A 27,512-nucleotide genomic window follows, 5' to 3' on the forward strand; every position below is an offset into this window, starting at 1 on the left:
TCTGTCCATCCGTTATAATCTCACTTGAAGCCTAGGGCTGGGATTACTGATGAATCATCGATACTCTGGCACAAGTCTGTGGAAGTGGCAAAGGAGGCCTCAGGAGATCTTGTAACAGGCTCTTCACACCAGCCCTGATATCAGTTCCCCCACATTGAGCCCAGCGTATATGGGGTTAAAACTAAAACCCACCACCCCCTTTCCCGCTTCTCTATCTCCACTCATGTAAATACCTGTTTCTTTAAAGTTTGACTCGTTGAGCTTTACAACTAAATGGGAGTTACAAATTGTTCAAAGCCCAGGTGGCCTGGAGTTGGAGGCACAAAGTTTAGCTGATCATGTGTCTTTGAACTTTGCCAGGAAAGCCGCTGTCTCAAGAATATCAAGGAGCGGAGTCTTCCAGACCTCAACTCCTCGACTCGCGCCGCTCCCCACCCCCCCTCCCCCCCCACCCCATCCCCGGCCTCGCTGCAGGCTGGTGGGAGAGTGCTGACCTGCACAAGCTCCATGCTCCCCCTCCCCTACCCAAAACCCCAAATAAAAATCCCTACCCTTTCCTCATCGGGAGGCCAGCAATTTTTGAGGTGTGAGCCCTTGCTCTGCTCCCTGTGCCTGGCATAGTAAAAAACTTTCTTCTTCCACTCAAGACTCTGTTCTCGTTATTTGGATTGGCATCGGGTTCAGGGACCAAACTTTCGGTTACGATCTGATAAATTTAACTTCTGATTTTCCTCTGCCCTTCTCTCAGCCCCTTCCAGGAAACAGCCTGGAGTTTTCCAAATAGGAAGGGAAGGACACCTGATGCGGCTAGGAAAGTGTGCACCCTGCGGCGGGAACTGTTGATCGGCTAATCTAGATTCCATGCCAATTCCCTTCTTTCTGTCCCATCTCCACTGGAGAAACTTGAAAAGTGAAATAGTCTTTCTCTTTTTTTAAAAAAAAATTGTTTTTTGAGATATAATTTACATACAGTGAAATGCACAGATCTTAAGTGTAGAGTTCAACCAATTTTGACAAATTCATGCCCTTCTAGAACCCACACACTATCAGGATATAGAACATTTCCATTGCTCCAGAAAATTCCTCTGTGCCCTTTCCCCATAATCCCTCTGCCCCAAGCCATCACTGTTTGATTTTTCCAGTTTGGATTCATTTGTTTATTTTAGGATTTTATATAAATGGAATCATGCAACATCTATTTTTAAAGTATGTGTATATATATATATTTGTGTGTGCATCTGGCTTTTTTTGCTTGGCAAAATGTTTTTGAGATTCATCCAGATTGTGTGAATATTGGTAGTTCACTCTTTATTTTATTGCCGAGTGATGTGCCGTCATATGAATATACCAGTTTCTTTATTCATCCAGACTGATGGGTTCCTAAAATATTTCCAGTTTGGGGTTACCATCCCCAAAACAGTGATGAACATACTTGTGAATCTTTATGAGGACGTATGTTTTCATTTTGCTTAAATAAATATCTAGGAATAGAATTACCGCCTCAAGAGTAAATGTGTGGCCAGCCCAGCCAGGCACATCTCGCCTGTCCATAATCAGAGCCACGATAAATTCCATTTCAGACACACACATGTACACATACACATGCACAGTCACACGCACACGAGCAAATGTATGTTAGTTTTCCAAAATGGTTGTTCTACTTTTAAAAACAGGCTTTAATTTTTAGAGCAGTTTTAGGTTCACGGCAAAACTGAGCTGAAAGTACAGAGATTCCCAGTATACGCCCCGACGTTGCCTACACACATAGCCTCCTCTACCATCAACGTCCCGCGCCAGAGTGGGACTTTTGTTACAATCAGGGGATCCATACTGGTAGAACATCATGTGCAGGTTTTTGTGTGGACGTAAGTTTTCAGCTCATTTGGGTAAATACTAAGGAGTGTGATTGCTGGATCGTATGCTAAGAGTAAGTTTAGTTCTGTAAGAAACTGCCAAACTGTTTCCAACATGGCTGTATCATTTGTATTCCTGCCAACAACGAATGAGATTTCTTGTTGCTCCTCAGCCTCCCCGGAATTTGGTGTCATCAGAGCTTTGGCATTCCATCGTTCTAATAGATGAGTAGTGATAGCTCACTGTTTTAACTTGCATTTCTCTAATGACACATGAATTGGAGCATCTTTTCAGATGCTTATTTGCCATCTGTCTATCTTCTTTGGTGAGGTGTCTCTTAAGGTCTTTGGCGCATTTCTAATTGGGTTGTTTTTGGCTGTTGAGTTTTAAGAGCTCTTAATATTTTGGATAACAGTCATTTTATTGAATATGTCTTTTGAAAATATTTTCTCTCAGTCTCTGGCTTGGCTTCTCATTCTCTTCACAGTGTCTGTGGCAGAGCAGAAGTTTTTAATTTTAATGAAGTCCAACTTATCAATGATTTCCTTCATGAATCATGCCTTTGGTGTTCTATCTAAAAAGTCACTGCCAAACCCAAGGTCATCTAGATTTTCTCCTATGTTATCTTCTAGGTATTTTATAGTTTTGTATTTTACGTTTAGGTCTGATGATGTGTTTTGAGTAGTCTTTGTGACGGGTGTAAGGTCTGTGTTTAGATTAGTTTTTTGCAAGTCCAGTAGTTCTGGTACTATTTGTTAAAAAGGCTATCTTTTTTCAATTGTATTGCTTTTGTTCATTTGTCAACGACCAGTTGACTAAATTTGTGTGGGTCTACTTCTGGGCTCTCTATTCTGTTCCATTGACCTATTTGTCTACTCTTTCACCAATATCACACTATCTTAATTACCAAAGCTTTACAGTAAGTCTTGAGGTTGGATAGCTTCAATCATACAACTTTGTTCTTCTCCTTCAAAATTGTGTTGGCTGTTCTGGGTCTTTTGCTTCTGCATAGAAACTTTAGAATCAGTTTGTTGATATTCACAAAGTAACTGACTGTGTTTTTGATTGAGATTGCATTGATCTACAGATTAATTTGGGAAGAACTGACATCTTGACAATATTGAGTCTTCCTATTCATGAATATAGAATGTCTCTTCACTATTTAGTTCTTCTTGATTTTGTTCATCAGAGTTTTGTAGTTTTCCTCTTATAGATCTGGTAAATATTTTGTTGATTTATACCTAAGTATTTCACTTTGGGGAGTGCTCATGTAAGTGGTGTGGGGTTTTTAATTTCAAATTCCAATTGCTGATATGCAGCAAAGCAATAGACTTTTATATATTAACTTTTTATCCTACCATCTTGCTATAATCACTTCTTAGTTTCAGAAGTACTTTTCATCAATTCTTTTGTATTTTCTGCAGACAATCAAGTAATTGGCAAACAAAGATCGTCTCATTTCTTTCTTCCCAATTTGTATACCTTTTCTTTTCTTGTCTTACTGCTTTAGCTAGGAATTGCAGTACAATATTGAACAGGTGTGGTGAGGGGGGACATCCTTGCCTTGTTCCTGACTTTAGCAGGAAAGCTTCTAGTTTCTCACCATTAAGTATGATGTTAACTGTAGGTTTTATGTAGGTGCTCGTTATTAAGTAGAGGAAGTTCCCCTCTATTCCTAGTTTGTCGAGAGCTTTTATCATGAATGAGTGTTGGATTCTGTCAAATACTTTTTCTGCATCTATCGATATAATCACGTCATTTTTCTTCTATAGTTTGCTGATGTGATGGATTATATTAATTGAGTTTTGGATGTTGAACCAGCCTTATATACCTGGGATAAATCCCACTTGATCATGGTGCATAATTCTTTTCATACATTGATGGATTTGACTTGATAATGTTTTGCTGAGGATTTTTGTGTTTATGTTCATGAGAGAGATTGGTCTATAGTTTTCCTTTCTTGTAATGTCTGGTTTCGGTATTAGGGCAATGCTGGCCTCAGAGAATGAATTAGGAAGTATTCTCTTTGCTTCTATCTCCTGGAAGAAATTGTAGAAAACTGATATAATTTCTGCCTTAAATGTTACACAGAATTCACCATTGAACTCATCTGGGCCTGATGCTTTCTGTTTTGGAAGGTTATTAATTATCAATTCAATTTTTAAATAGATATAGGCTTATTGAGATAGTCTATTTCTTCTTGTGTGAATTTTGGAAGATTTTGTCTTTCAAGGAAATGATCCATTTCATCTAGGTTATCAAATTTGTGGGCATAGAGATTTTCATAGTATTTCTTTAATATCTTTTCAAGGTCCATGGGATTTATAGTGATGTCCACTCATTCATTTCCAATATTAGTAATTCGTGTCTTTTCTCTCTTTCTTTTCTTAGTTATCCTGGCTACAGGCTTACTGATTTTATTAGTCTTCTCAGAGAAATAGCTTTTGGGTTCACTGATTTTTTTCTATTAATTTCTTGTTTTCATTTCATTGATTTCTGCTCTCATTTTTTATTATTTCTTTTCTTTTGCTTACTTTGGATTTAATTTGCCCTTCTTTTTCCAGTTTCCAAAAGAGGACGCTTAATTTATCGATTTTAGATCTTCTTTTCTAATATAGGCATTCAGTGATATAAATTTCTTTCTAAGCACTGTTTTTGCTGCATCCCACAAATTTTGATAAGTTGTATTTTCATTCAGTTCAAAATATTTTAAAATGTCTCCTGAGATTTCTTCTTTGACACACGTGTTCTTTAGAAGTATCTTCTTTAATCTCCTCATATTTTCGGATATTTTTCTTCTTTCAGTTATTCATTTCTTATTTACTTCCATTGTGGTCTGAGAACATAGATTGTATGATTTCTATTCTTTCTATCCTGGTGAATGTTCCATGTAAGCTTGAGAAGAATGTGTATTATATTGTCGTTGGATGAAGCGTTCTGTAGACGTCAATTATATCCAGTTGATTGATGGTGCTGTTGAGTTCAACCAAGTCCATACTGATTTTCTGCTTGCTAGATCTGCCCGTTACTGATAGAAGGATGTTGAAGTCTCCAGCTATAATAGTAGAGTCATCTATTTCTCCTTGCAATTCTATCAGCTTTTGCCTCATGTATTTTGATGCTCTGTTGTTAGGTGCAGACACATTAAAGATTGTTATATCTTCTTGGAGAATTGATCCCTTTAGCATTAGGTGATGACCCTCTTTATCCCTGATCATTTTCCTTGCTCTGAAGTCTACTCTTTCTAAAATTAATACAACTACTCCAGCCTTCTTTTAATTGGTGTTAGTGTGGTAGGCGTCTTTCTCCATCCTTTTACTTTTAATCTGTACATGTATGTCTTCATATTTAAAGTGGGTTTCTTGTAGGCAACCTGTAGTTGGGTCTTGTATTTTGATCCTTTCTGATAATCTTTGTCTTTTAATTGGTGTATTTAGATCATTGACATTTAAAATGATTTTTGATATAGTTTGATTAATATCTACCATATTTGTTACTGTTTTCTAGTCATTACCTCTGTTCTTTTTTCCTATTTTTGTCTTCCACTCTTTGTCTAACTTTGGTAGTTTTAAGTGAGCATTTTATATGATTCCATTTTCTCTCCTTTCTTAGCATGTTAATTATACATGTCTTTTTACTTCTTTTAGTGGTTGCCCTGGAGTTGCAGTATGCATTTACAACTAATCCAAGTCTACCTTCAGATCGGACTGTCCCACTTCACGAGTAGTCCAAGTGCCTTATAATAACCAAGTATTCCAAATTCCTCCCTCCCATTCCTTGTATCATTGCCGTTTCATTTTACTTATACATAAGCTGTAAACATCGAATACATTGTTGCTGTTATTATTTTGAACAAATATCTGTTGGATCAATTCAGAAGAAGGAAAAGGAAAGTTTTTACTTTACTTTCACTTATTCCTTCTTTAATGCTCCTCCTTTCTTTAAATAGATCTGAGTTTTTGATCTATATCATTTTCTTTCCTTATGAAAAACTTCTTTGAACGTTTCTTGCAAGGCAGGACTACTGGTAACAAATTCCTTCAATTTTTATTTGTCTAAGGAAGTCTTTATTTCTCTTTCATTTTTGAATGATAATTTTGCAGATACAGAATTCTAGGTTGGTGTTTTTTGCCTCTCACCATTTTAAATATTTTACTCCATTCTTGTCTTGCCTGCATGGTTTCTGAGGAGACGTCAGGTGTAATTCTTATCTTTGCTCCTCTATAGGTAAGCTGTTTTTTCCTCAGGCTTTTTTCAAGACTTTTTTTCTTTATCTTTGATTTTTTTCAGTTTGAATCTGCCTAGATATCTTCTTTGCTGTTGTTTTTTTTGTGTGTGTTTTTTTAAATCATTTATCCTGTTTGGTGTTCTCTGAGCTTCCTGGATCTGTGGTTTGGTGTCTGACAATAACTTTGGGAAATTTTAAATCCTTACAGCCTCCAATATTACTTCTGTTCCCTTCTCTCTTTCCTCTTCTGGTGTTCCCATTACACATGTGTTATACCTTTTGTATCTGTCCCACAGTCCTTGGATATTGTATCCTGGTTGTTTTTTTTTTTTTTTTTTTCCAGTCTTTTCTCTCTTTGTCTTTCATTTTTGGAAGTTTCTGTTGACATATCCTCAAGTTCAGAGATTCTTTCCTCAGCTGTGACTCATCTACTGAGAACATCAAAGGCGTTCTCCACTTCTGTTATAATGTTTTTGGTCTCTAATATTTATTTTTTATTCTTTCTTAGAATTTCCATCTCTCTGCTTACATGATCCATGTGTTCTTGCATTCTGTCTACTTTTTGGATTAGTGTCCTACACATACCAGTCATAGTTATTTTAAATTCCTAGGCTGATAATTCCAACATCCCCACTATAGTTGTGTCTGATGCTGGTGCTTTCTCTGTGTCTTCAAACAGTTTTTTCCTCCTTTGAATATGCCTTGTAATTTTTTGTTGGAAGATAAGCATGATGCACTGGGTAAAGGAGCTGTGTTGATAGGCCTTTAGTGATGTGGTGTTTAGGTGTGGGGGAAAGAAAGCATCCTACAGTCCTGCGATAAGGTCTTGCTCTTTTAGGGAGCCTGTACTCCTGAACTGTGAAATTGGCACATACTTGTCAGGTTATTTTCCCCCCTTTAGTGGGACAAGATGGCTAAAGGGGGTTGGAGTTGGGTATTTCTCTTCCCCCAAGTTGATTAGGCTGTGACAAAACCCGGAGAGTTTAGGCTCTGACAAAGTAGTTTCTTTTGAGGGCAAGCCTTGTTAAGACTGCCCTGATGCATTTCAAAATGGTTACTTTTCTCCTCCCTCTGCCAGAAGCACAAAGTGATTTTTCCCTGGTTTTCGCTGGGTAGAGCTCCTGGAGGAAAAACTCACAAAAGTGTGGGCATCTCTTTAAGACTGGGTCTCACTGGAGTTTTTAACTCCCAAGCTTATCTGTACTAAGCCTCCAACACTTTGTCAATTACGATTCAGCATTTTCTACCCCGGTATTAGTTTAAAAATAATAAAACCTCAAACAGTGTTGGTTAGAGGCTTTGTTTAGAAGTGCTGTTAGTAAAAAGATGAGATTGAAAGATGGTCCATGTTGACAGATGACCCTCAGACGAGCACGGAGGTGGTTCCGACTGGAAACATTCTCCTTTTGTGATAGGCTATGCAAACACCATTTTCAGTATAAACTTTATGCAAATTTTGACAAGCTAAAATAGATGTTGGAGATTCATTCAAATCTTCCCAGATATCAGTGTCAGGGTTAAAATTTTGACTTTTAAACAGAAATGGATTCTCTACCATTTAGGCCATGCATACACAAGCTTATTCTAGAAAGTGGCTAATCAGGCATTCCATACCAGGTCTTATCTGCATGCAAAAGAATAAAAAGCAAGAAAAAATCCATAAGAACAACAATAACCAACTCGGTTATAATTAATATTTTGCTAATTTGAAGCCATGGCAGAGACCCTCTGCCCTGGGTCACAAATCAAGTTGCTGTCTAGCCTTATTCCATGGTTGTCCACAGGTGGGCCACGGTCGTCCTCTGAGGAAGTCTCTAGGCAGCAGCTTTGGAGCTGGGGAAGCTTTTGAGGATTAGTGACCTCCCTGTCTTCTGTTATGCAGCTTTAGAATTTGAGCTCAAGGGCATGGTGGAAGCAGAGCTTAGGCCCTGCCATGCTGTACAAAGTCCCAAAAGCTGATGGAGAAACTCTCAATGAGCCAGGCTCGGACTCTGGTTCTCCCTCCCCACAGGACAAGCTCCACGACCGCAGGCTACCCACAGGCCTCCCTCTGCACGGTTGAGTGGAGGCCAGAAGAGTACCCAGTTCTGTAGAGGCCAACTACACGCCAGCAGCCTTGATACTCAGGGTGGGCATTGCTGTCCCCATCACTTATCAATAGGGCTGACCAGAAAAAATAGAAGATGCCTAGTTAAATTTGAATCTCACATAAACACTTAAAAAAATTAGTATTTAGTATGTCCTAAATATTGCCTGGAACATACTGACATTAAATTTGTAATTTAATTGACCTTAAACTTGATAAATTTGTTATTTATCTATAATTCAAATTGAACTGTGCATCTTGTATTTTTATTTGCTAAATCTCACAACCTTGCCTATGAAGTAGATCTGCCCGTGTATTGAACTACAGACAGGGCACTGGTGGTGGCCTGCCATTCCAGATCCCTATTGTAAGTGGCAGACAATAGGCAAGGGCAAACTTAACACCCTCTCCTCCAAATCATCCCCTCGTTGAGGAACCCATAGGTTACTTAGAAGTATTTTGTTTAATTTCCAAAAAATTAGGATTTCTGAGATATTTTATTGTTTTTTATTTCTAATTTAATATACGGTGGCCATAGGACATAGTCTATATAATTTCAACCTTTTGAAATTGGCTCAGTATGTGGTCTATCCTTGTGAATATCCCACGTATACTTGAGAAGAATGTTGTTGTGGATAATGTTTTGTATTTCTTTGTATATTCTGTGTGCAATTTCTTTGAGGGATATATGTATTGTAAATATCTTTTCATGGGTCGTGGCTTGCTGCTTTGCTCTCTTCACATTGCTTTATGAACAGATGTTTATGCTGTTTTTAAGGTAAGCAATTTTTTATGGTGTTTAAGGAATTTTGCCCACCCTCAGATCACAATGATACGTTCTATTTTCTTCTAAACATATTATTGTTTTACTTTTCACATATAGGACTATAATACAGCTGAAACTGATTTTTGTGAATGGTGTGAATTAGGACTTGTGATACGTTTTTTTCCCATACGGAGAGTCAACTGACCTTGTACCATTTTTTGTGCAAAGCCATTCTTTCCCTATTGCACTGTGATGGCACCATTGTTGTAAATCTAGTGAACATATATGTGGTTTGTTTCTAAATTCTATATATTGTTACATTGGTCCATTTTTCAGTTATTTCCCTAATACTACACTCTCTTAATAAATATATCTTCCTAATAAGTCTCGGTACCTGGAACTATAAGACCTTTGTTCTTTTTCAAGATCGTTTTGACTATTTTAGATCTTTCTCATTTCTATACAAATTTTAGAATAGGTTTATCAATTTCCATAAAATACCTTCTGAAATATGATTGGAATTGCTTTGAATCTATAGTTCAGTTGGGGGAAATTAACACGTTTACAATCTTAAGTTTTGAAATCCATGAAGATGGCGTGTACCTCTGTTTATTAGGTTTCTTTAGTTGTTTTCAATAAGCTTCATAGTTTTCTGTGCATAACTCTTGCATATCTTTGGCTACATTTATTCTCATATACATATTTTTGATGCTACTGGAAATGGTATCTTTTACATTTCATTTTCTAATTGCTTTCTGCTAGTATATGGAAATACAATTCTAGTGACCTTGATAAATTCACTTATTAATTCTAACAGTTTGGAGAATCTTTGGTTTTTCTGCATACATAATCATATCTTATGTGAGTAACTGCAGTTTTCTTTCTTTCTTTCTAATCCTTAAGATGTTTATTTCTTTGTCTTGTCTTATTGCACTGGCTATGATCTCCAATATAGTGTTGAATAACTGTGGTGATTATAGTGATCCTTGCCTCCTTCCTGATCTCAGTGAGAAACTTTTGATCATTCAGTATTAAGTATAATATTTGCCATCTGTTTGGGGGATGACCATTTGATTTCTCTCCTTTTATTCTGTTAATGTATATTATATGATTGATCTTTTTGAATATTAAACCACCCTCACAGTAATGATGTTTGACAGTTGACAGCTTCTAAGCCCCATCCTTCCCTCTTCTCCTTTACCTGCATCTGAGGAAACTGATAAGTAAGACTGGGTGGTCCCTCCTTTGTAACAGGTGGGAACTTCAAACCATGTGCAGGAATCCTCAGCCTGGTCCCATTCCTAACCACTTAAAAAACCCCACTCCAGTCTCCTCTCCCTTCTCTTTCAAGCCATATTTGGACCAGCTCGGGAAGTCTATCCTACTCTCTCTAGAAAGCCTTATTGCATGAGTAATATCATTTATACATTTTCATACCACCTTGGAGCATGTGGGGTCATCAATCTCAGTAGCTGAACCAAATTCTGAGTGGGGATCCATCCTGCCTCTGTAGAGTGGCCACAAAAATTGGCACTCTGAGCAAGATGTCCAGATGATGACTGCTACCTCTGAGGTCTTTCTTTTCTTGCTTGGCCTGCAATTTGGCCCTACTGTCTGCTTGTGAGCAGGCACTTTGAGTTGCCACTTTCTGGCTAGTGGGCTCTCTGAGTTGTGTTGCTCTTTGCTGCCAAGCTTCACTTTGAGCTGTGCTGCTTTGTGCTACATTTACTGAGTTCTACCAAGGCCTCTATTGTGGACTTAACTGACATATGTCAGGAGTTTCAATAACTGTCCTTTAGGGGCGGGAGTATGGGTTTGGGGCCCTCCTTAAAGTGGCATTGGGTGGTGTGTCTCAGCTCAGACCTATCTGTGTGTCTCACATTGAATTGCTTTCAATTCCTCCATAAAGAGTGACAGGTGCTAAGCTCGAGGGAATAACTCTTACCCTGTGAACGTTGGTGTGTGTCTCAAGCAGGTGTTGGCCCCATTCTGTGAAGTGCTCAGGGGAGAGGTTGATAACCTGTGCAATATATAGTCCTGTCAGGTGATCGCTCACGTGGAGGAAGAGCGGTTACTCTGTGGCCACACTTTTAAAGGCAGATGGTTCACTAGGACCTTACAAAATGCCTTTGCTGCTGCTGCTGCTGCGCCTCTGTTGACAAGAAAGACCATCATCTTCAGGGCTATAGGGGAAAGTACATATGATACCTTTGTGGCACAATTAAGGGGTTAATTCAACTATTTCCATGGGGGAGGCCCCAAGCCCTGAAGATACTGATGTGAGGCTCTCTGGAGGAAGAAATTGATAGACATGAGCAGGGCAGGAACTATCCCTGTCTCCTGCCAGTGTATCCAGTAACCACAGAAAAGAAAGAGACAGAGAGAGAGAAAGAAGGAAGGAAGGAAGGAAGGAGAGAAGATGGAAGGAAAGAAGAAAGAGAGAGAGAAAGAAAGGAAAGAAAGAACCCTGGAAATGGGGAGGAAACGAAAAACTGAAGCACAATTTGATGCAATTGGAAATCCAAAATTTAGTAAAAGAGTTTATACATCAAAACGATAAAAAGGGGTTTGGATTGGCTTTGTGCCTCTACCACATAGGTTCTGAATTAACTGTGACATCTGCTGAAGGACACAAGTTCACAAAATCTTCCTGGCCTTACTCTACACTGGAGCTCAAATTACACCAGTGCCTGGGAATCTCACTAAATTTAAACAAGGTACCCCTGTAATCTTAGGGAAATCATTGACCACAAGCTAGAGAACAGACAAGCATGCCGCATCTTAATTATCAGAACTACTGAATTGCCTAAATTTCACATGATTACACCACCCATTGGCTCCAAAATACCTCACAGTGGTCATGGACATTCTGACCCAATGAGTAACAAGTTAAAATTAAATTAAGTCCTTGAGGGGCCAGCCCCGTGCCCAAGTGGTTAAGTCCGTGTGCGCTGCTTCAGCAGCCCAGGGTTTTGCTGGTTCGGATCCTGGGTGCGGACCTGGCACCGCTCATCAGGCCACGCTGAGGCAGCGTCCCACATAGCACAACCAGAGGCACTCACAGCTAGAATATACAACTATGTACAACGGGGCTTTAGGGAGAAGGAAAAAAAAAGATTGGCAACAGATATTAGGGCAGGTGCCAATCTTTAAAAAAAAAAAAAAATTAAGTCCTTGACACTTACAAATTGGTTTGACAAAATGGGACTCCATGGGGGGCCAGCCTGGTGGAGTAGTGGTTAAGTCTGCGTGCTCTGCTTTGGCAGCCCAAGGTTTGCAGGTTCAGATTCTGGGCATGCACCTACATACTGCTCATCAGGCCATGCACTGGTGGCATCCCGTATACAAAATAGAGGAAGATTGGCAACAAAGTTAGCTCAGGGCCAATCTTCCCCATCAAAAAAAACGGGGGGTACTCCATGGACCTTCTTCCAGTTAAAATAGTTAATATACGTTCCAGTGTAAATTAAAACAGGACCTTCAAAGAGTGAAAGCCATTATAGGAGAAGTCTTTAGAGAAAGGATGATTATATGCACTGTTTCTCCATTCAACAGCCCAATTTGGCCTATTTTTAAACTTAGAAAGAATAAAGGTGCCTCCCAGTGGATTACCGCAACCCTGATGCCATGGTCACACTCATGAAGGGCCCTGACCCAAGAGTATTGAAATTACTGACTGCAATCAGCAACTCGTAAATATTTTCTTCTCATGGATTTGGCTAATGGTGCGCTGTTCAGTGCCCGTTTCAACAGCCTCTCAGTCACGGTTTGCCTTCACCTCTAAAGGGGCACAGTATGTCTTTACCCAGATGCTCGACAGCCCTGCCACTGCACACAGTCTTGGCAGGCAAGACCCTAAATGCATCTGACTGTCACCAGGAGCACAGGTATGATATGACAATGATAAATCCTCCCTCAAAGAGAGTCACCGGACACACTCACTCAGGACATACAAATATTCACAAAGGCGCTCACAAAGAAAGGATGGACCATTGTTCCCCACACCGTGTAAGTTGCTGCCGCCTCAGTTAAATTCCTGAAAGTATCTGGTAATCTGAGGGCCGCTCCATCCTTGACACTGTGAAGAAACAGCTATTGATCCTCTCAGTACCCACAATGTTAGAACAGGCCCAACATCTATGAGGTCTTTTGGGGCTCTGAAGGCAACGTATTCTTTACTTAAAAATTTTACTTAAACCCGTTTATGCTGTTCAGCCCACCTTGAACGGGGCCCGTCTCCAACAAGAGGCTCTGCACTTCGTCCAAGTTGCAATAGAACACACACTCCCATTCACACCTGCCAGAGTCTCCTTCATTCTAGAGGCTTTTCTCAGATGCTTCCTGCAATCTCTGGACCATCCGTGATGGCCACTTTCCCTTCAAGGTCCTTTCATTCTCCCGGTGAGTCATCAGAGGGTCCGATCACATCTGGATGGACCCTCAGGGGGTCTCTAGGCTGGTTGTAGACCTTGAAAAAACAAGTCTGTACAACAGCTTATATTATAAAAGCATTTTATTGAACACACTCTGGAGGTAGTCAGAACCAGAACAAAATTTGAGATTGGGGTGGGGACTCCGTTTTGACAGTTTAGATGCTGGAAAATGTGTTGTCACCGAGGACCACGCCCTAGAGACCTAAAGGTTGATTCGAAGCAGAACATAGAATCGCGAAACGGAAGACTAGAGACGGGGGATGGGCCCTTCCAGGAACCAAAGATGTGGTTCTACAACGGGATTGGTCTAGACTACACTCCAGAAAAAGAGAAAACTTGGCTCAGGCAGCCACCTCGAAGAGGCGGTCGCCGCGGGCCGGGTCGCTGCACACGGGAGGCAGTGTCGCAGCGGGCTCTTAGCTCTTGAAGCTCTTCCGGGAGGACGAGGTGGTGGACACGAACTTGACGCTGGAGCCGCTGCCCCCGCCACTGCCGAAGCCCACCCCCAGGCTTCGGCCGCTGCTGGCACTGAAGCCAGAGCCCCCTACACTGAGCCCGCCACCTAGGCCGACACCCCCACTGCTGCTGGAGTAGTAGCTTCCGCTGCCACCTCCACCGAGGCCGCCGCCAAGACCTCCACCGAGGCCGCCGCCAAGACCTCCACCGAGGCCGCCGCCAAAACCACTACCACCGCCGTAGCCGGAGGAGACGCTGTTTGTGACGACAGCTGCAGGGAAAGGAGGGAGCACATGGTGAGACCAGTCTGTCAGATTGATCATACACGTCCAATTTATTTGATCCTACTAATGTTAGCCCTGAACCTGGCCCCTTTTACAGAGCAGCAAATGAGGCCCAGAAGAACTAAGTCATTTAGTTCCTCGAGGGGAAGGGGCAAGGCAGGTGGACAGGGCGCAAGATGTGTAAGATACAGGGTGTGGTCTTTAAGAGATAAGACATGAGCCACATTGCTTCATGTCTCAATCTGTGTTCTTCCCCTCATCACCTGCTGCTCACTAAGCGCACTAAGTAACTATATGGGGATGGGAGTGTCTGGTGTCTAGAAACAGCAGGATTGTGAGTTGGCACCAAACATCCCAAACTATCATCATTATTAATGTCTATTCAAAGTTACTTACAAATGTTGACTGGTCCAACTCCTTCTCCACTCAGTCTGAAAGGGGGAAGATTGAAATAAGAGTTAAAAACTCGCCGAAAGACAGCATTCCTCTACGTGAATAACTTTAAGAGTCATGTTTAGAGCTTCTTCTATAAGCAAGGAGCATGCATGCCCCCCCAAAATTGCTTAGTTTAGAGAAAGACATGGCTTTCTACGGGAAGTACCCAATGAAGAGGAGTTGACCTAGAAACAGGTTATCAGAGGAAGATTATAATGCACATTCTCCTCCACCCATTACGTGGAAAGCATGAGTAAGAGGCTGCGGGAACTGTGAATATGTATGAAGCAGTTTTTGCTTTGTAGATTACATTCTGTGAGAAGACCGGGCATGGACAGAAACACTTCTAAAAGAAAGCAGGCAGTGGGCAGTGTCAGCAGAACAGAGGAATTGGAATCGTTTGAGAATCCAATGTCAGGTGAATTTCGCTCAGCTGGAGTAATCATAAAAGGCTTCTTGAAGGAAGAGGTACCCGAAGAATGGGGATGACATTTGTTGAGTTGCTTAGTTGTTTGAATGAGAGGCAGCATCCGTGAATACTGATAGGAATAAAGTCAGTGAAGTGAGTTGGAGCCGCATTGTGTAGGTCAGCTGTATGTCCAGGTGTCATAATGATTAATTATGATGGATTAATGATGGATGATTATCATGCACAAGATAGTGGCCACCTGTGTGTGTGCTTTACACCCTGTAGTGGAGAAGAAGCTCCACTTTATCAAATGCGAGGTCATCTTGGGCTCATGATGTCAGCCATGTTTGCCCACCTGCACTCCTCGCCCTCCAGCAGCTTCCTGTAGGTGGCGATCTCCACGTCCAGGGCCAGCTTGGTGTTCATCAGCTCCTGGTACTCCCGCAGCAGCCGGGCCATGTCCTGCTTGGCCTTCTGCAGGGCATCCTCCAGCTCGGCCAGCTTGTTCCTGGCATCCTTGAGGGCCAGTTCCCCACGCTGCTCAGCATCAGCAATGGCGTTCTGCAGGTTGGCGCACTACAGAGGAAAAGGAAGGAAGAGTGGGGACACCTTAGTAGCTGAGCTGAATCTTTCTGAGACTCCAGAGGGAAGCCAGTACATTCATCCCGGTCATTGTGGATGCGGAAACATTGAAACACTGGCACTTGTTCCAGCTCTGCGTGTGTACGTGTGTGTGTGTTCAGAAAAAGGAAAGTAAAACAAAACAAAACAAAACACGTCTCCCTTTGAGAGCTCAGGCACTTTCTTTGCCTTCTTTCACCCTCTCCCTACCTGCTTCTTGACGTTGTCAATCTCAGCTCTCAGCCTCTGGATCATCCGGTTCATCTCGGAGATCTCATGCTTGGTGTTTCGAAGATCATCACCATGCCGACCAGCGGTCTGCTGCAGCTCCTCGTACTGATGCCACCAGAAAAGAGGAAAGATTTTACTTCTATGAGGATGGAAACACTTTCCCAAGTTCACAGGCAGGAGCTACCATGAGGTGGCAAGTGGTATATAGTCATGTACTGCATAATGACGTTTTGGTCAACGACAGACTGCACGTACAATTGTGGTCCCTTAAGATTAGTACCATATAGCCTAGGTGTGTAGTAGGCTACACCATCTAGGTGTTTAAGTACACTCTCTGATGTTTGTACAACAGCGAAATCAGCTAACAGTGCATTTCTCAGAACGTATCCCCATGAAGCGACACGACACGTAGTTATCTGGGGCCTGGGGCTGGTTTTGGCTTTATCAAGGAGGACCTGATATGACAGAATTTCCTCCTTAGTGCCTTTGCTTTCCTAGAGACACTGGTGTGAGATTCTCCTTCAGGGTCTTGAATTTATGTGGCAAATGCATACAGGAGTGTTCCCATAACTCATCCCAAGAGGCCTCAATAGGTTTTGGGAACTCCATCCTTAGCGTTTTGTCAGGGCCTGGAGTCCTGGACACATGTCCATCTCCTCACTCAGGACACATTCGCCACAGCACCCACCTTGGTCTGGTACCAGGACTCGGCTTCCGTTCGGCTGCGGTTGGCAATCTCCTCGTACTGGGCCTTGACCTCGGCGATGATGCTGTCCAGGTCCAGAGAGCGGTTATTGTCCATGGAGAGGACCACAGACGTGTCTGAGACGTGTGTCTGCATCTGGGACAGCTCCTGCGGGGACATTGGAAGTCAGTTATCTGACTGTGTTATTTAATATCAGGTCCATTCAAAGCTTCTACTCGTTGCGGTATATCAATTCGAGAGAAAAAATACCAACTATCTACCTAAAAAATTTAGGTGAGTTAATAAACAATCCAAATCGTTACTAAATCTATTTAAAAAGAATCTTAACAACTCTGAATCTCCAGGAAACCCCTACTGTGTAATCTCTCAGACTCGAATCTTCTTGGCTCATAACATATTTTAAAAGAATCTAGTTGTGTGGTCTGCCATGCTGGGAGAAAACAGAGAGAGGACAGTATTCCGGAAAGAGGAGGAGGCCAGGAAGGGTATGTTGTGCCTCTATAACTCCCTCCAAACCTCGCTCTGCCAAATGACTGCTGAACAGGTCTTTTGCTTTAAATCTGACTTTTTTAAGGATTGGCTTTATAAGTAACAAAGTGTGAGTAGTACTAAAGGAATAGAAAAGACAAGGATGGTCCAGCTTAGGAGCCACTGAAAGTTGCTTAATCCTGGAGACCCTGATTCCTGGTGGTGTCCCAGTGACCGTCTCTCTGGGTCCTGAACAGGGGGCATTTCTCACCGCCTCGAAGAACATCTTCATGAAGTTGATCTCGTCCATCAGCGCATCGACCTTGGCCTCCAGCTCCACCTTGTTCATGTAGGCGGCGTCCACATCCTAGAGAAACAGGCATGGTTGGCACTGCACCCGATTTCCACCCTGACTTAAACGAATGAGCTTAAGAGAGCATAGCCACTGGCTACAGGTTTTTTTCGACCCACGCACCTTCTTCAGCATCACAAACTCATTCTCAGCGGTGGTACGCTTATTGATTTCATCTTCATACCTGGTGGTAAAAACAATGGGAAGTGCTTATCAGAGGAGGAGGGCCAGGTGAGGCCTGGGGTCTTTACTGCCTGCTTTCCCACCGGGAACGAGCTTCTTACGTCATATCGGCAGAGAGGGAGGGGGCGCTGGTAGGTGAGCCCCTGGGCGAGATCCTTACCCATTAGGATACCGTTTTCTCTGTAGCTGCCTACCAGATAATCATTCTATTATTGCTATAATTCAGTTGCTTCAAGAATACTCCTGTAGGAGAGTTGTGCTGTTTCTCCCCAACTCCACATCTAGTAAATTTCTCTAGTGCTTTTTTTCAGCTTTCACAGCCCTTTAAAAAAACAAACAAAAAACTAGCAGGCTAGCTGCTAGTTCAGAAGGACTAAAGAAATTATTTGAGCCACCGAGCTGGGTTATGTCATCCCTGCTTTGCAGGGAATCCATCAAAAGCCCGTGCTGTGTACCTTGAGTGTCTAGGGGAGGAAAGCCCCAAAGAGCAAGGATTGCACGACCGCTTATTTCACTGGGTGGTACCGGGGCACCGCGCTTGCTGCTCTGGACGGTGGCTAAGTGCTTTGCAGAGGGACCGAGCTCGGGCCTGGAACTTTCTAAACATGGACTTGGATTTTTTTTTAGGTGTCTATGGAAGCTATATGCTTCTAGTCAGTGGGGAAGGTAGAGGCAGTAGTCTGGTTATGAAGTACATCTGGTGCCAAGAAGACTCCGGCCACCCCTTTCTCCACTCCACCCAACTCACTTGTTCTTGAAGTCCTCTACCAGGTCCTGCATGTTCCTCAGCTCCGAGTCCAGGCGGCCTCTCTCACCGAGGATACCATCCAGCTGTCTCCTGAGGTTGTTGATGTACTGCTCGAACAAAGGCTCCAGGTTCTGCCTCACGGTCCTGGTGCCCTGCTCCTGGAGCAGGGTCCACTTGGTGTCCAGGACCTTGTTCTGCTGTTCGAGGAAGCGCACCTGGAGGGGACAGAGTTTGAAGATGAGAAATTTGGATTTTGTGTTTCATTGATCAATTCACCAGTTTTCTTTCCATCTCATGCTGTCCCCATGAACCTTTCCCCTGTGCAGCGCCTGGCCCTGAGCCCCAGGAGGGGAGGTCTAGAGGGAGGCGCCTAACCCCACTTTTCTGGGGGCGATGGGACACTTATCCAGGCCACAGACAGCACCGGGCACAGCTTGGGCGGACTGTGGCCCAGCACGGTGGGGGCTGTGAGGCACTCAGGCTACTGCCCTGTGGACTCATCCTCCTCTCTATGCGATCAGTCCCGTTACAGGAAGCACGGACTTCATCTCTTTGTCCAGCAGTAATCTCAGAGCCCTGAAAGGGTAATCTCTGAAGGGGCATAAGACTCTCTCTTTGAAGGTGCCAGTCTAATTAAGAGAGTGGGCCACAAATCCAGGACATGGAAACAAATGGAAACATGCAACTGCAAACTCTGAAGTATTTGCACGAAGTCAGAAAGGCTCCCCACCCCACCCCCTCTTTCTTTGGCGTTTATCCCACACTCAGAGCGGGTTTTCACAAAGGATCATGTCTCACCTTGTCGATGAAGGAGGCGAACTTGTTGTTGAGGGTCTTGATCTGCTCCCGCTCTTCGGTCCTCACCCGCTGGATGGTGGGGTCGATTTGCAGGTTGAGGGGAGTCAGAAGACTCTGGTTGACGGTGACCTCCTGGATGCCGCCAGGGGGACAGACGGGGAAGCCGGGACCACCAAAGCCACCTCCAAAGCCAGCGCCGCCACCAAGCCCGAAGCCACCACCAGCGCCACTGCCAAAACCAAATCCGCTCCCGGCGCCACCTCCAAAGCCATAGCCGCCGCCAGCAACGGCTCCAAATCGGTTCCTGAAGCCGCCGCCACTAGTGCTGATGGAGATCCTCTTGGAGCCCCCCAGATTGTAGAGGCTCCTGCTGCCATAGCCACCCGCTCCACCAGCACCCCCAAGGCTGACCCTGCCAAAGCCGCCACCGCCACCCCCGGACCGGGACACGGAGGTGAAACTGGTGCGGGAGACAGATGGGGTGATGGCTGAGGCGGCGCTGAAGCCACGGCTGCCGCCACTCCGGAAGGACACACTCGACTGGCGAGACATGATGGCTTGTTCCTGGTGGAGCAAGAGTACTGAGCACTGGGGGTCCTAGGTGCTGGAGAGAACAGAGCTCAGCAGGACGCAGAAGGTGGCTGTGTTCCCCAGAGCTGCAATCCCCACTTTTATCCTCTAGAGCTGGGCTGGGCGGGAGAGTTGTCGAGCTGTGAATGATTAAGTGGGCTGGGCATGCCTGGGGGGCAGCTGTGAGCTCACCGTCACACCTGCGCGGGCAGTGTGGGGTGCAAACACTTTCTTCCTGGCAGGCCCTGCTTAGGTAGGAATAACCTTGCCTTGCAGCACTGATGTCTTAGCAGCAAGTCGGCGACGCTGTCAGCGAGTCCATCTTTGCCATTGAGGCCCAGGGCTGGGAACAGCCCAAGGATGCCAGGAAGCAAGGGGGCATTTGGCCAATGTCCCAAGGGATCCTTATGGGACCGGGGATATTGTCAACCGCCCAGCGCAGTGTACACTGCCAGTGAACGGGGGCAAAGTAAGTTCCCACTGGCAGTGATTTCTCTTCTCACTCTTCCAGGCAGGGGGTTGCTATGGGGACTTCAGCACCTGGAAGTGCAACTGTGGCCTGAGATCTCCGCTGTGTGCAGAGGGGAAGATAGAACTCTGTCCTTTCCTGCAGAATTTCCTCTCTTGGGGGAGGCGCAGTTATCCCAGAGCCTGCTGGGCAGATTCTCCTGCAAAGTTCCAGCCGGAAAGGCGCCCCAAGCTCCAGAAACAGAGAACGGGGGGATACCCTCAGCCCCCGGTATTTACCACTTTGCTCTCTGCAGGGCAGGCCTAGCCCTCCCCAGCTCCTCCTGATTCTGCGTTTTCTGCAGCACTTAACCTTTTTGCTGGTTCTTCAGCCTGGGCAGGACCCTGCGGGGGCTTAACAAACCCAGGGGCCCCATGCGGTCCCTCACAGAAAGTCCTGGGACTCAGCCTGGCAGTCACGTCTCTCTGCAGGGGGAGCTGCTCTGCCCGCTCCGCTGGCCCCCCGGGTGTGTTCCAGCAAGCCCTCAGTGATTCCACCAGGGAAGAAATGAGTCATCGTATCTGTCGATACAGGCTGTAGGCTGCCACAAACACATACCTGCAGGAGCTTCTAATCTCGTCAGGAACATGTTGAGAACCTGCAGACCTGTTATAACGGCGGACCGCTCCGTGCCAAGCAGCGGGAACTGCTGTGCTTTCTCTCGGCTGCAGCCCAGAGTCTCCTTCAGGGCCAGGGGAATGGAAAACGGGGTTTTCATGCTGTGGACTGTCCTGCCAGAGCAGGTTCCGGGGACTGGGCAGCTGGCATAACAACCTGCCACAGTTGCTTTAGGGTGGACCTCCGTAAGACCCCTCTGCAAATCTTGTCCAGGTGGGCTGTGGCGCCAGATGGGGGACAGCGGGTCTGGTTAGGCTTTGGCAGGTGTCTGTCCTCCACTACACCCCCTCTTTTTGGCTCCAGATCTAAGTAGGCTGCCTCCCCAAAACAGAAGCAAGACCCCCAGGCCACACTTGGGCCACTGAGAGCTGTGGGGGACACCCCTGCCCTGGGGCTGGAGGTAGGGGTGGGGTGGGGATGGGTTCAAAGCCCCGGCGCTGAGGAGGTACATTTGCAGGAGGAGAGAAAGGAAGACCCAGCCTGGGCTCAGGACTCTCTAGTCAGGGCCTGTGGTTGGCCACAAGGGAGCCAGAGCTGTACGAAAATGACCCAGAGCCGCTAGGGATCAGCTGAGATGTGATTGCTCCCCGGAGGGCTGATGAGAAAGTCGTGGACAGGGAAATCCAGACAGACCAATGGCCAGAGCTAGGCTTACAGGTCTGGAGCAATGAGATCTCCCTCCTTGGCTCCCTGCCTGGAGAATTCCTGAAACTCAGGGGTGAATTTTACTGAGTTCATCAATTTCACACTTTGTTGCGTCTCAGGCATCAGACGTGAGTGTCTTAGGGGTCCTGAGACATATCGGGGGACCCTCAGCCCCCGATAGAACAGATCCCAGCTTGAAGCAAGTGTCTGGGGACTCCTACCTCTAACTCTCCCTCTCCACTGGACGAGCTCCATGAGGGTACGTGTGTCCTCCCCGGGTCCTGGGTTTGGTCCCCACTGCCCTGGGGAAAGCTCCACCCCTCCTGAGACACTAGGACATTCTCTTCTCTGCATTCCTTCTCCTCCCAGCTGTGTTGTGGAAGGAGTAGGACTCGGTGGAACAGGAATGCATTCTGGCCAGTCTGAGAATCGCTAGAATGTGCCAAGCTCAGATTCAGATGCCAGTGACCGAAGATCTGTGGGTGGTGAGTAACTGTGGCGGGAAGGGTTTGGTGCCTGACTCCAGGCGGGGTTGGGGGGAGGCAGTCTCTGTCCAAGTTCTGTGGAAACCCTACCTCCAGCAGGCAGGGCACCCCTCCCGCACTGCCAGACCTGGACAGCTATAAATAGTGGAGATGCGCCCGTGGGGAGCCAGGCACCAGCAGTGTGGGAGTCCCACCCAGCCTGGAATCCCACTGGGGCAGGAACAGAGGGATTACACGGAGCTCCCTGAGCTTTCTGCTGGGCCCCAGAAGAGGGAGTTACCAAGACTTAGCAGGACACATGACTTCGCTTCTCCAGGCATCGTTTTTCTCATCTGCAAAAGATGAGTGAAAGGCTAAGGGAGCCGCGGTGGCTGACCCTCCGGGTGTCCCTGGCAGAGGAGGGACAATGATGACTGCCCTGGCCTCCCTCACAGAGGAGTGTGGGGACATGGAACACTGGCAGCATTTCATAAACAGCGACGTGCCTCACAGACCAGGCAGGGAGTAGGATTGGTGCAAGTGTCCATGGGGCATGATTAGGCAAATCCTGCAACACCAGCCCAGGGCCCCCTCCTCGGAGCCCCCCGCAATCTGTATGCCTGTGATAAAAGATGGATGGACTAGAACACAGTCAACAGAACGTCTATTCAATAGAAGATGGTTTGCACATGTCCTGTAGGTCTCACCAAATGGTACTTTCCCTCAGGTTAGGGAACACGTCTGCTCATCTTCACATCGTTGCACACTCAGCCCAGCCTTGCACAGTGAAGGTGCTCAGCAAACATTTTTTGGATTGAATTGACAGACCTAAGGCCATCTCCCTCCACTCCTTCCCCAGATTTGGTGTGAGGCCCTCCCTGGCCCCACACCAAATCCCAGAGTCCTGTCCATCTGTTTCTGTCCCAGGGTCCATGTCTACAGGACAGGCCTCTTGTCCCCTTCAGCCCAGGCATGCTCATGACTCTTCATTCCTTGGACTTCCCTCCACTCCTCTCCCCCGTACCCTGCCCGGAGGCTACCAGTGGCCCCCATGCCCTGCCCCAGCCAACATGTCCCCTCCCAGGAGAGAAAGAAAGCTGCATTGTCCTCGTCTTTCTTTCCAGACCTCCTATCCCATGCCTGCTCAGCACAAAAAGTGGGGAGCAATAGTTGAGGCATGAGTCACCTATTCCCTGGGTGACAGTTGGCAGCCCCATCTGGGAGCACCGAGCCAGATTCCGCAGGAGCTGGAAGAGCTGGTGGAGCACTGCTCCAGCCCCAGCAACTCCTCACAAAGCCTCAGCCTCCAGGAAGATTGTCGCTGCCTCCACCTCCCGCTGGGAGCCAGCGGGAATCCTGCCCCCAACCCACCTCTGGGGCCCACTTTCATCTCAGCTGCATTCTCAGGATCACAGGGGCGTAGAGGGGACGGCCCCTCTGGGGCCTGGGGAGCTGGATGCACCACCCATCCCACAGCGGCCATGTCTGGCCAGGGCTGCCTTGTGATGCTGGGAACCCCACCCAGCCTCTCTAGGACCTTCAGACCCGGCATCTGAAAATAGGCCTGGGTAGAAATGCAGATGTCCACACGTGAAGCAACTACACCGCCTTGGCTCTGATGGGCTTTGGAGGCCCTGCTGCCATTACTTGGGTGACAAGTGGGCCCTTGGAGATGACTTTACCTGTGGAAGGGCTTCACACAAATTGTGGGTCACAGCATAGGAGCAGAAGCTTGTGGGCCCACGCTGGGCTGTGTCTTGGTCCTAACCCAGCCCTGGAATTGTTGGGGCCCTGAACACCCGGCCCCACCTCTCCCTGCAGTTTCCCCCACTGGCGCTGGAGACGAGCACAGTCTGCAGATGCAGGAGGAAAGGGGCTCGAGCTCATGGGAGGGGCCGCGCCAGCTGGGATGGTAATTTCGAGCCGGGGTTGGCAGGAGGGGTGGGGCAAACTTGCAGGGGGCTGTGGGGAGCAGCCTGGCCCCCAGCCCTCAGATTCGGCGGGCGATTGGCACTTGTGGGGCGAGAGGCGTACCACGGAGCTCTCAGCCTCCCGCCAACAGGTCCCTGCAGGTCTGGGAATGTTCTTCCCTCATTTGAAGGGTGTTTTGCTTTCCCCTCGGCTTTGGGTGAGCTCTAATGACTTGGGAGTGAATCAGTACAGACTGAGATGATACGATAGGGAAGAAAGGAGACGACAGCACCGAGGCTGGAAATGTCACCTCTCCCAGGACCAGCCTCAGGAAACACACTCGGGGTCTGGACAGTGCTGGAGGCGAATGGACACCTGCCCGGCCCGGCCACATCTTCTGCACGTGCTCACGGCTCCTGTCTTCACATCCCACAGGCACGTAGACCACCGGCCTTGCTCACTGTCCACTGAGACCAGTAGCCACTGTCGAGGCCTCGTGAAAACTTGTTAGCTTTTTCCAAGAGAGACACAGCCTCAAAGGCACCCGAGAAGAGAGAGCACAGAAACACTTGCACTGATCATTTAGTCATTTCTTCATTCAACATGCGTGTTTTGAGCAACTGCGGGGTGCTGTGCACTGAGCCGCCACAGTGGGGGCACAGCGGTGAACAAGACAGGCCCATGGGAGAGACACAGGGTCTGAGGACAGGGCCAGGTCTCTTCCCCGACCTCCTTGCCAGGGCCAGCACAGTAAGCCACGCCACTTGCCTCGTGAGGGGGTGGCCCCGCAAAGGCTGGGTTGGGGAATTCAGCCTGACTTGGTTTCAGATAACTCCGTTCCCACAAGCCATCCAGGGTGAGCCCCGGCCAGACTTTCCTATGAGAATCTTCTGGCTTTGACTCCTCCCCACCCCCTCCCAGCCATGCCCAGATGTCCCTCGGCGATTCACTAGGAGAGGAGGAGGCTGGGTTCAGAGAGGTGAAGCCCTAACCCCAAATCCCTCAGCAAGATGGGGTTAGAGCCAGGACCAGGTCTGCCCTGTTCTGCACGCCATCCATTGCCCTGACTGTCTCTCCCTGGTTTCAGCAAGAGCCCATTGACGTCCCACTCCAAGGCTGCATGTGTTGGTTGCCTACGCAGGACCCTCTCTTGAGGCCAGGGTGGAAGGAGGCCTGCGTGGATGGAGGGGCTGACCTCCGGCTGTCATGGGTGATGTGATTTTACTGCTTCCCGACTCTCTCCTGTGTGCAGCCCTGAGAGTCGCTGGCACTGACCCAGGCCTTTCCAGGGTGGAGACAAGCCTCTGAGCCAAAGTCAGCACCAAGGCCCTTTCCCCCAAGGCATTTGCCTGTGCCAGGCCACCAGGTCCCACCAGGTCCCATCAGGCTGGGGCGCTGACCACAGATGGGAGGGTGCAAACCCCTTCCTGTCCTGCCCCTCTCCCCTGCCTGTCCTCCCACTGACGGATACAAGGAGGGAGGACTCAGACCTGGCTCCGTTGCCTGTGTTCAGAACCCCACCGTGCTCTCGGCTGACTCTAACCAAATCCATGTCCTCGGAAACTGTTTCCAGGGGCCCCATGTCTTTCATTCCACCTACCAGTGCCTGGGCTCCCATGGCCGTTCAGCCTCAATTCCCCTCTTCAGCCAGGTGGATCCATTCACACCCCACCCCAGGGCCCACTGTTCCCCAGCTTTCATGCTTAGAAGGGTAGTTACGCTGAGTGCTGGCTCTGTCTCTGTCTCTGTCTTGGCTTCCCTGACACAGAACATGAGGCAAAGATCTAGTCTCTTCCAAATGAGTGAGATGTCTCTGACGATCACTGGATGGGGAGCTTCTCTGAAACTCTGGACTTTCCGTGATCCCCAAACTCCTTGAAACACAGGGTGGGTCGGTGCCCAGGATGTGCTTTGTGGCATGACAGAAGACAATCAGAGCAGCCATGCTTACACAGCACTCACTGTGCCCAGGCATGGTTCCAGACAGCGAGTGTAACTCATTTACCACTCACGACCTCATGAGGTGGGCCTGTTATGATGCCCATTTTACAAACAAGAAAACTGAGGCCCAGAGGAGTTAAGTAGCTGGTAAGTGACAGAGCCTGGATATGAACCCTAAAGCCCTTGTCTCACCATGGTTGACACTCGGCAGTCACTCAGGTGTCTCAGCATCTTCCAGGGACCCTGAGGGAGAGGGAGCTCTATCCCTGAGTGGAGATGGGGGATGACCTTGGGGAGACCCTCCCCTCTCTGGACTTCCAGAACCCGGGGTGGGGCAGCGGGACCTCTGGGGCAAGACTCCAGTGGATTGGGGTCATCCTATACAACCTTCCTGGAGGGGAAGCTTGGGGACCATCACTCCTCTCCCTCTCTCCCTGGGACCAGAGATGGGGCAAAGGCCCAGATGCCTCCAAGGCAGTGGTTTCCACAGGGCCAAGAAGTGACCAACAATACTTCCCCGACACCTCAGGAGTGGTCCAGCATCTTGGTTCAGCCTTCAGTTTTTCCTTCTATTTCTCACCTCTCCCAACCCAGCAACTCCCTATGGCCAAGACACCCACACAGGCCCGGCAGAGCTTCGCTCCAGATGAGCAGAGGCCACCGACAGGAGGGAATGAAATGGGAAGACCCAGCCTGAGTGTCGTTTGCCATTTTTGACCCTTAAGAATGAGCCAGGCTACCCAGTGGCCTCAGAGGGAGTAGATCAACTCCTGCCTGAGGCTGCGCCACTCAGAAAGGAAATTAACTTCATTTCATTCCGATATGTAGCCTCGTTTCTTTTGGTGACGTTGGACCTCATTTCCCCCACTCTTTTTTGAAACGAATGGCTATTGAATTGCTTACTGTGTGCCCAATGTGGGGCTAGGACTTAACATGCATTGTCTCATTTAACACTCACATTATCCAAGGCAATAAAGCACTATTGTTATTGCTGTTTTCTGAACCCCAGAAAGGAAATCTGTCTTATCTAAGGTCACACAGCTAATAAGCATCAAACGTGAGATTTGACCCCAGGTCTGGATGTTCCTAGAGCCTGTCTTCTCAACCAGAGCACAAGTAGTGGTGCTCAGGGGACCTTGAGCACCGTGGGCAGCCCACACCCCAAAGCCTCCTTAAATAAACACACCACCTAAACGGAAACTCCTCTGCAAACCAGCTTTGAGACAGGTCTGCCATACCATCGCCTCTTTCTAACTAGATCACAGCCCCTAAACCCCAAGACCTACGCATGAAGAGATTCTGGAGGCACACTAAGGCTGTCAACACAGCGAGGCCCCCGCAGGATGGAACTGCCAACTCTCTGGATCTATGAGGACCTAGTGTTCTCCACTTACCCATCAGCCCTCCCAAGCAGGCATGTGCCAAAGAGAGAACAAAAGCCCCATTCACTATGACCCTCCTGTGCCCCCACCGTACCATGCTTCCCTCCTCAGCAGCCCAGGAGTCCCAACCGGTTTCTGAGTCTGCCCCGAGGGCTTGACCCACCCAGGGTGAGACTCCTCACCCTGCAGACTCGCTGTCCAGGGCCACTGAGGCACTCAAGGGCTATTGATGCCTTGCAGCCTGAATGTCGTGACCTATTCAGCCTCTTGGGCAGTCTCCAGTCACCAGCTGACCTGGGCATCCCTGAGGGCTGGGCCCCCTCACTCTGGTGCCAGCCATGGCCTCCTGCAGTTTGGCACACTGCCCTCAGCAGAGAACAATAACACGTTATGGTCTGCAAGTCCTCAGCCATAA

At 47.1% G+C, this 27,512-nt stretch overlaps 1 protein-coding gene and 1 long non-coding RNA gene across 2 annotated transcripts; one reads left to right on the top strand and one right to left on the bottom strand.

Annotated features, from left to right (window-relative positions):
• Positions 1-13,429: 13,429 nt before the first annotated feature.
• KRT5 (keratin 5) lies at positions 13,430-19,683 on the bottom strand. The gene is given in 9 exon segments (NM_001346208.1): positions 13,430-14,094; positions 14,504-14,538; positions 15,307-15,527; positions 15,783-15,908; positions 16,492-16,656; positions 17,249-17,344; positions 17,453-17,513; positions 18,261-18,475; positions 19,059-19,683. Coding segments are annotated over 9 exon segments (1,782 nt in total). The 5' UTR covers positions 19,611-19,683; the 3' UTR covers positions 13,430-13,783.
• A 138-nt stretch (positions 19,684-19,821) lies between these two features.
• On the top strand, positions 19,822-26,727 carry LOC111773988 (uncharacterized). The gene is made up of 4 exons (XR_011440108.1): positions 19,822-20,967; positions 21,519-21,658; positions 21,769-21,894; positions 23,858-26,727. It is a non-coding gene; the product is annotated as an uncharacterized lncRNA (long non-coding RNA).
• Positions 26,728-27,512: the final 785 nt, after the last annotated feature.

The sequence above is a fragment of the Equus caballus genome, chromosome 6, assembly GCF_041296265.1.
Source record: "Equus caballus isolate H_3958 breed thoroughbred chromosome 6, TB-T2T, whole genome shotgun sequence".
Lineage (NCBI taxonomy): Eukaryota > Metazoa > Chordata > Mammalia > Perissodactyla > Equidae > Equus > Equus caballus.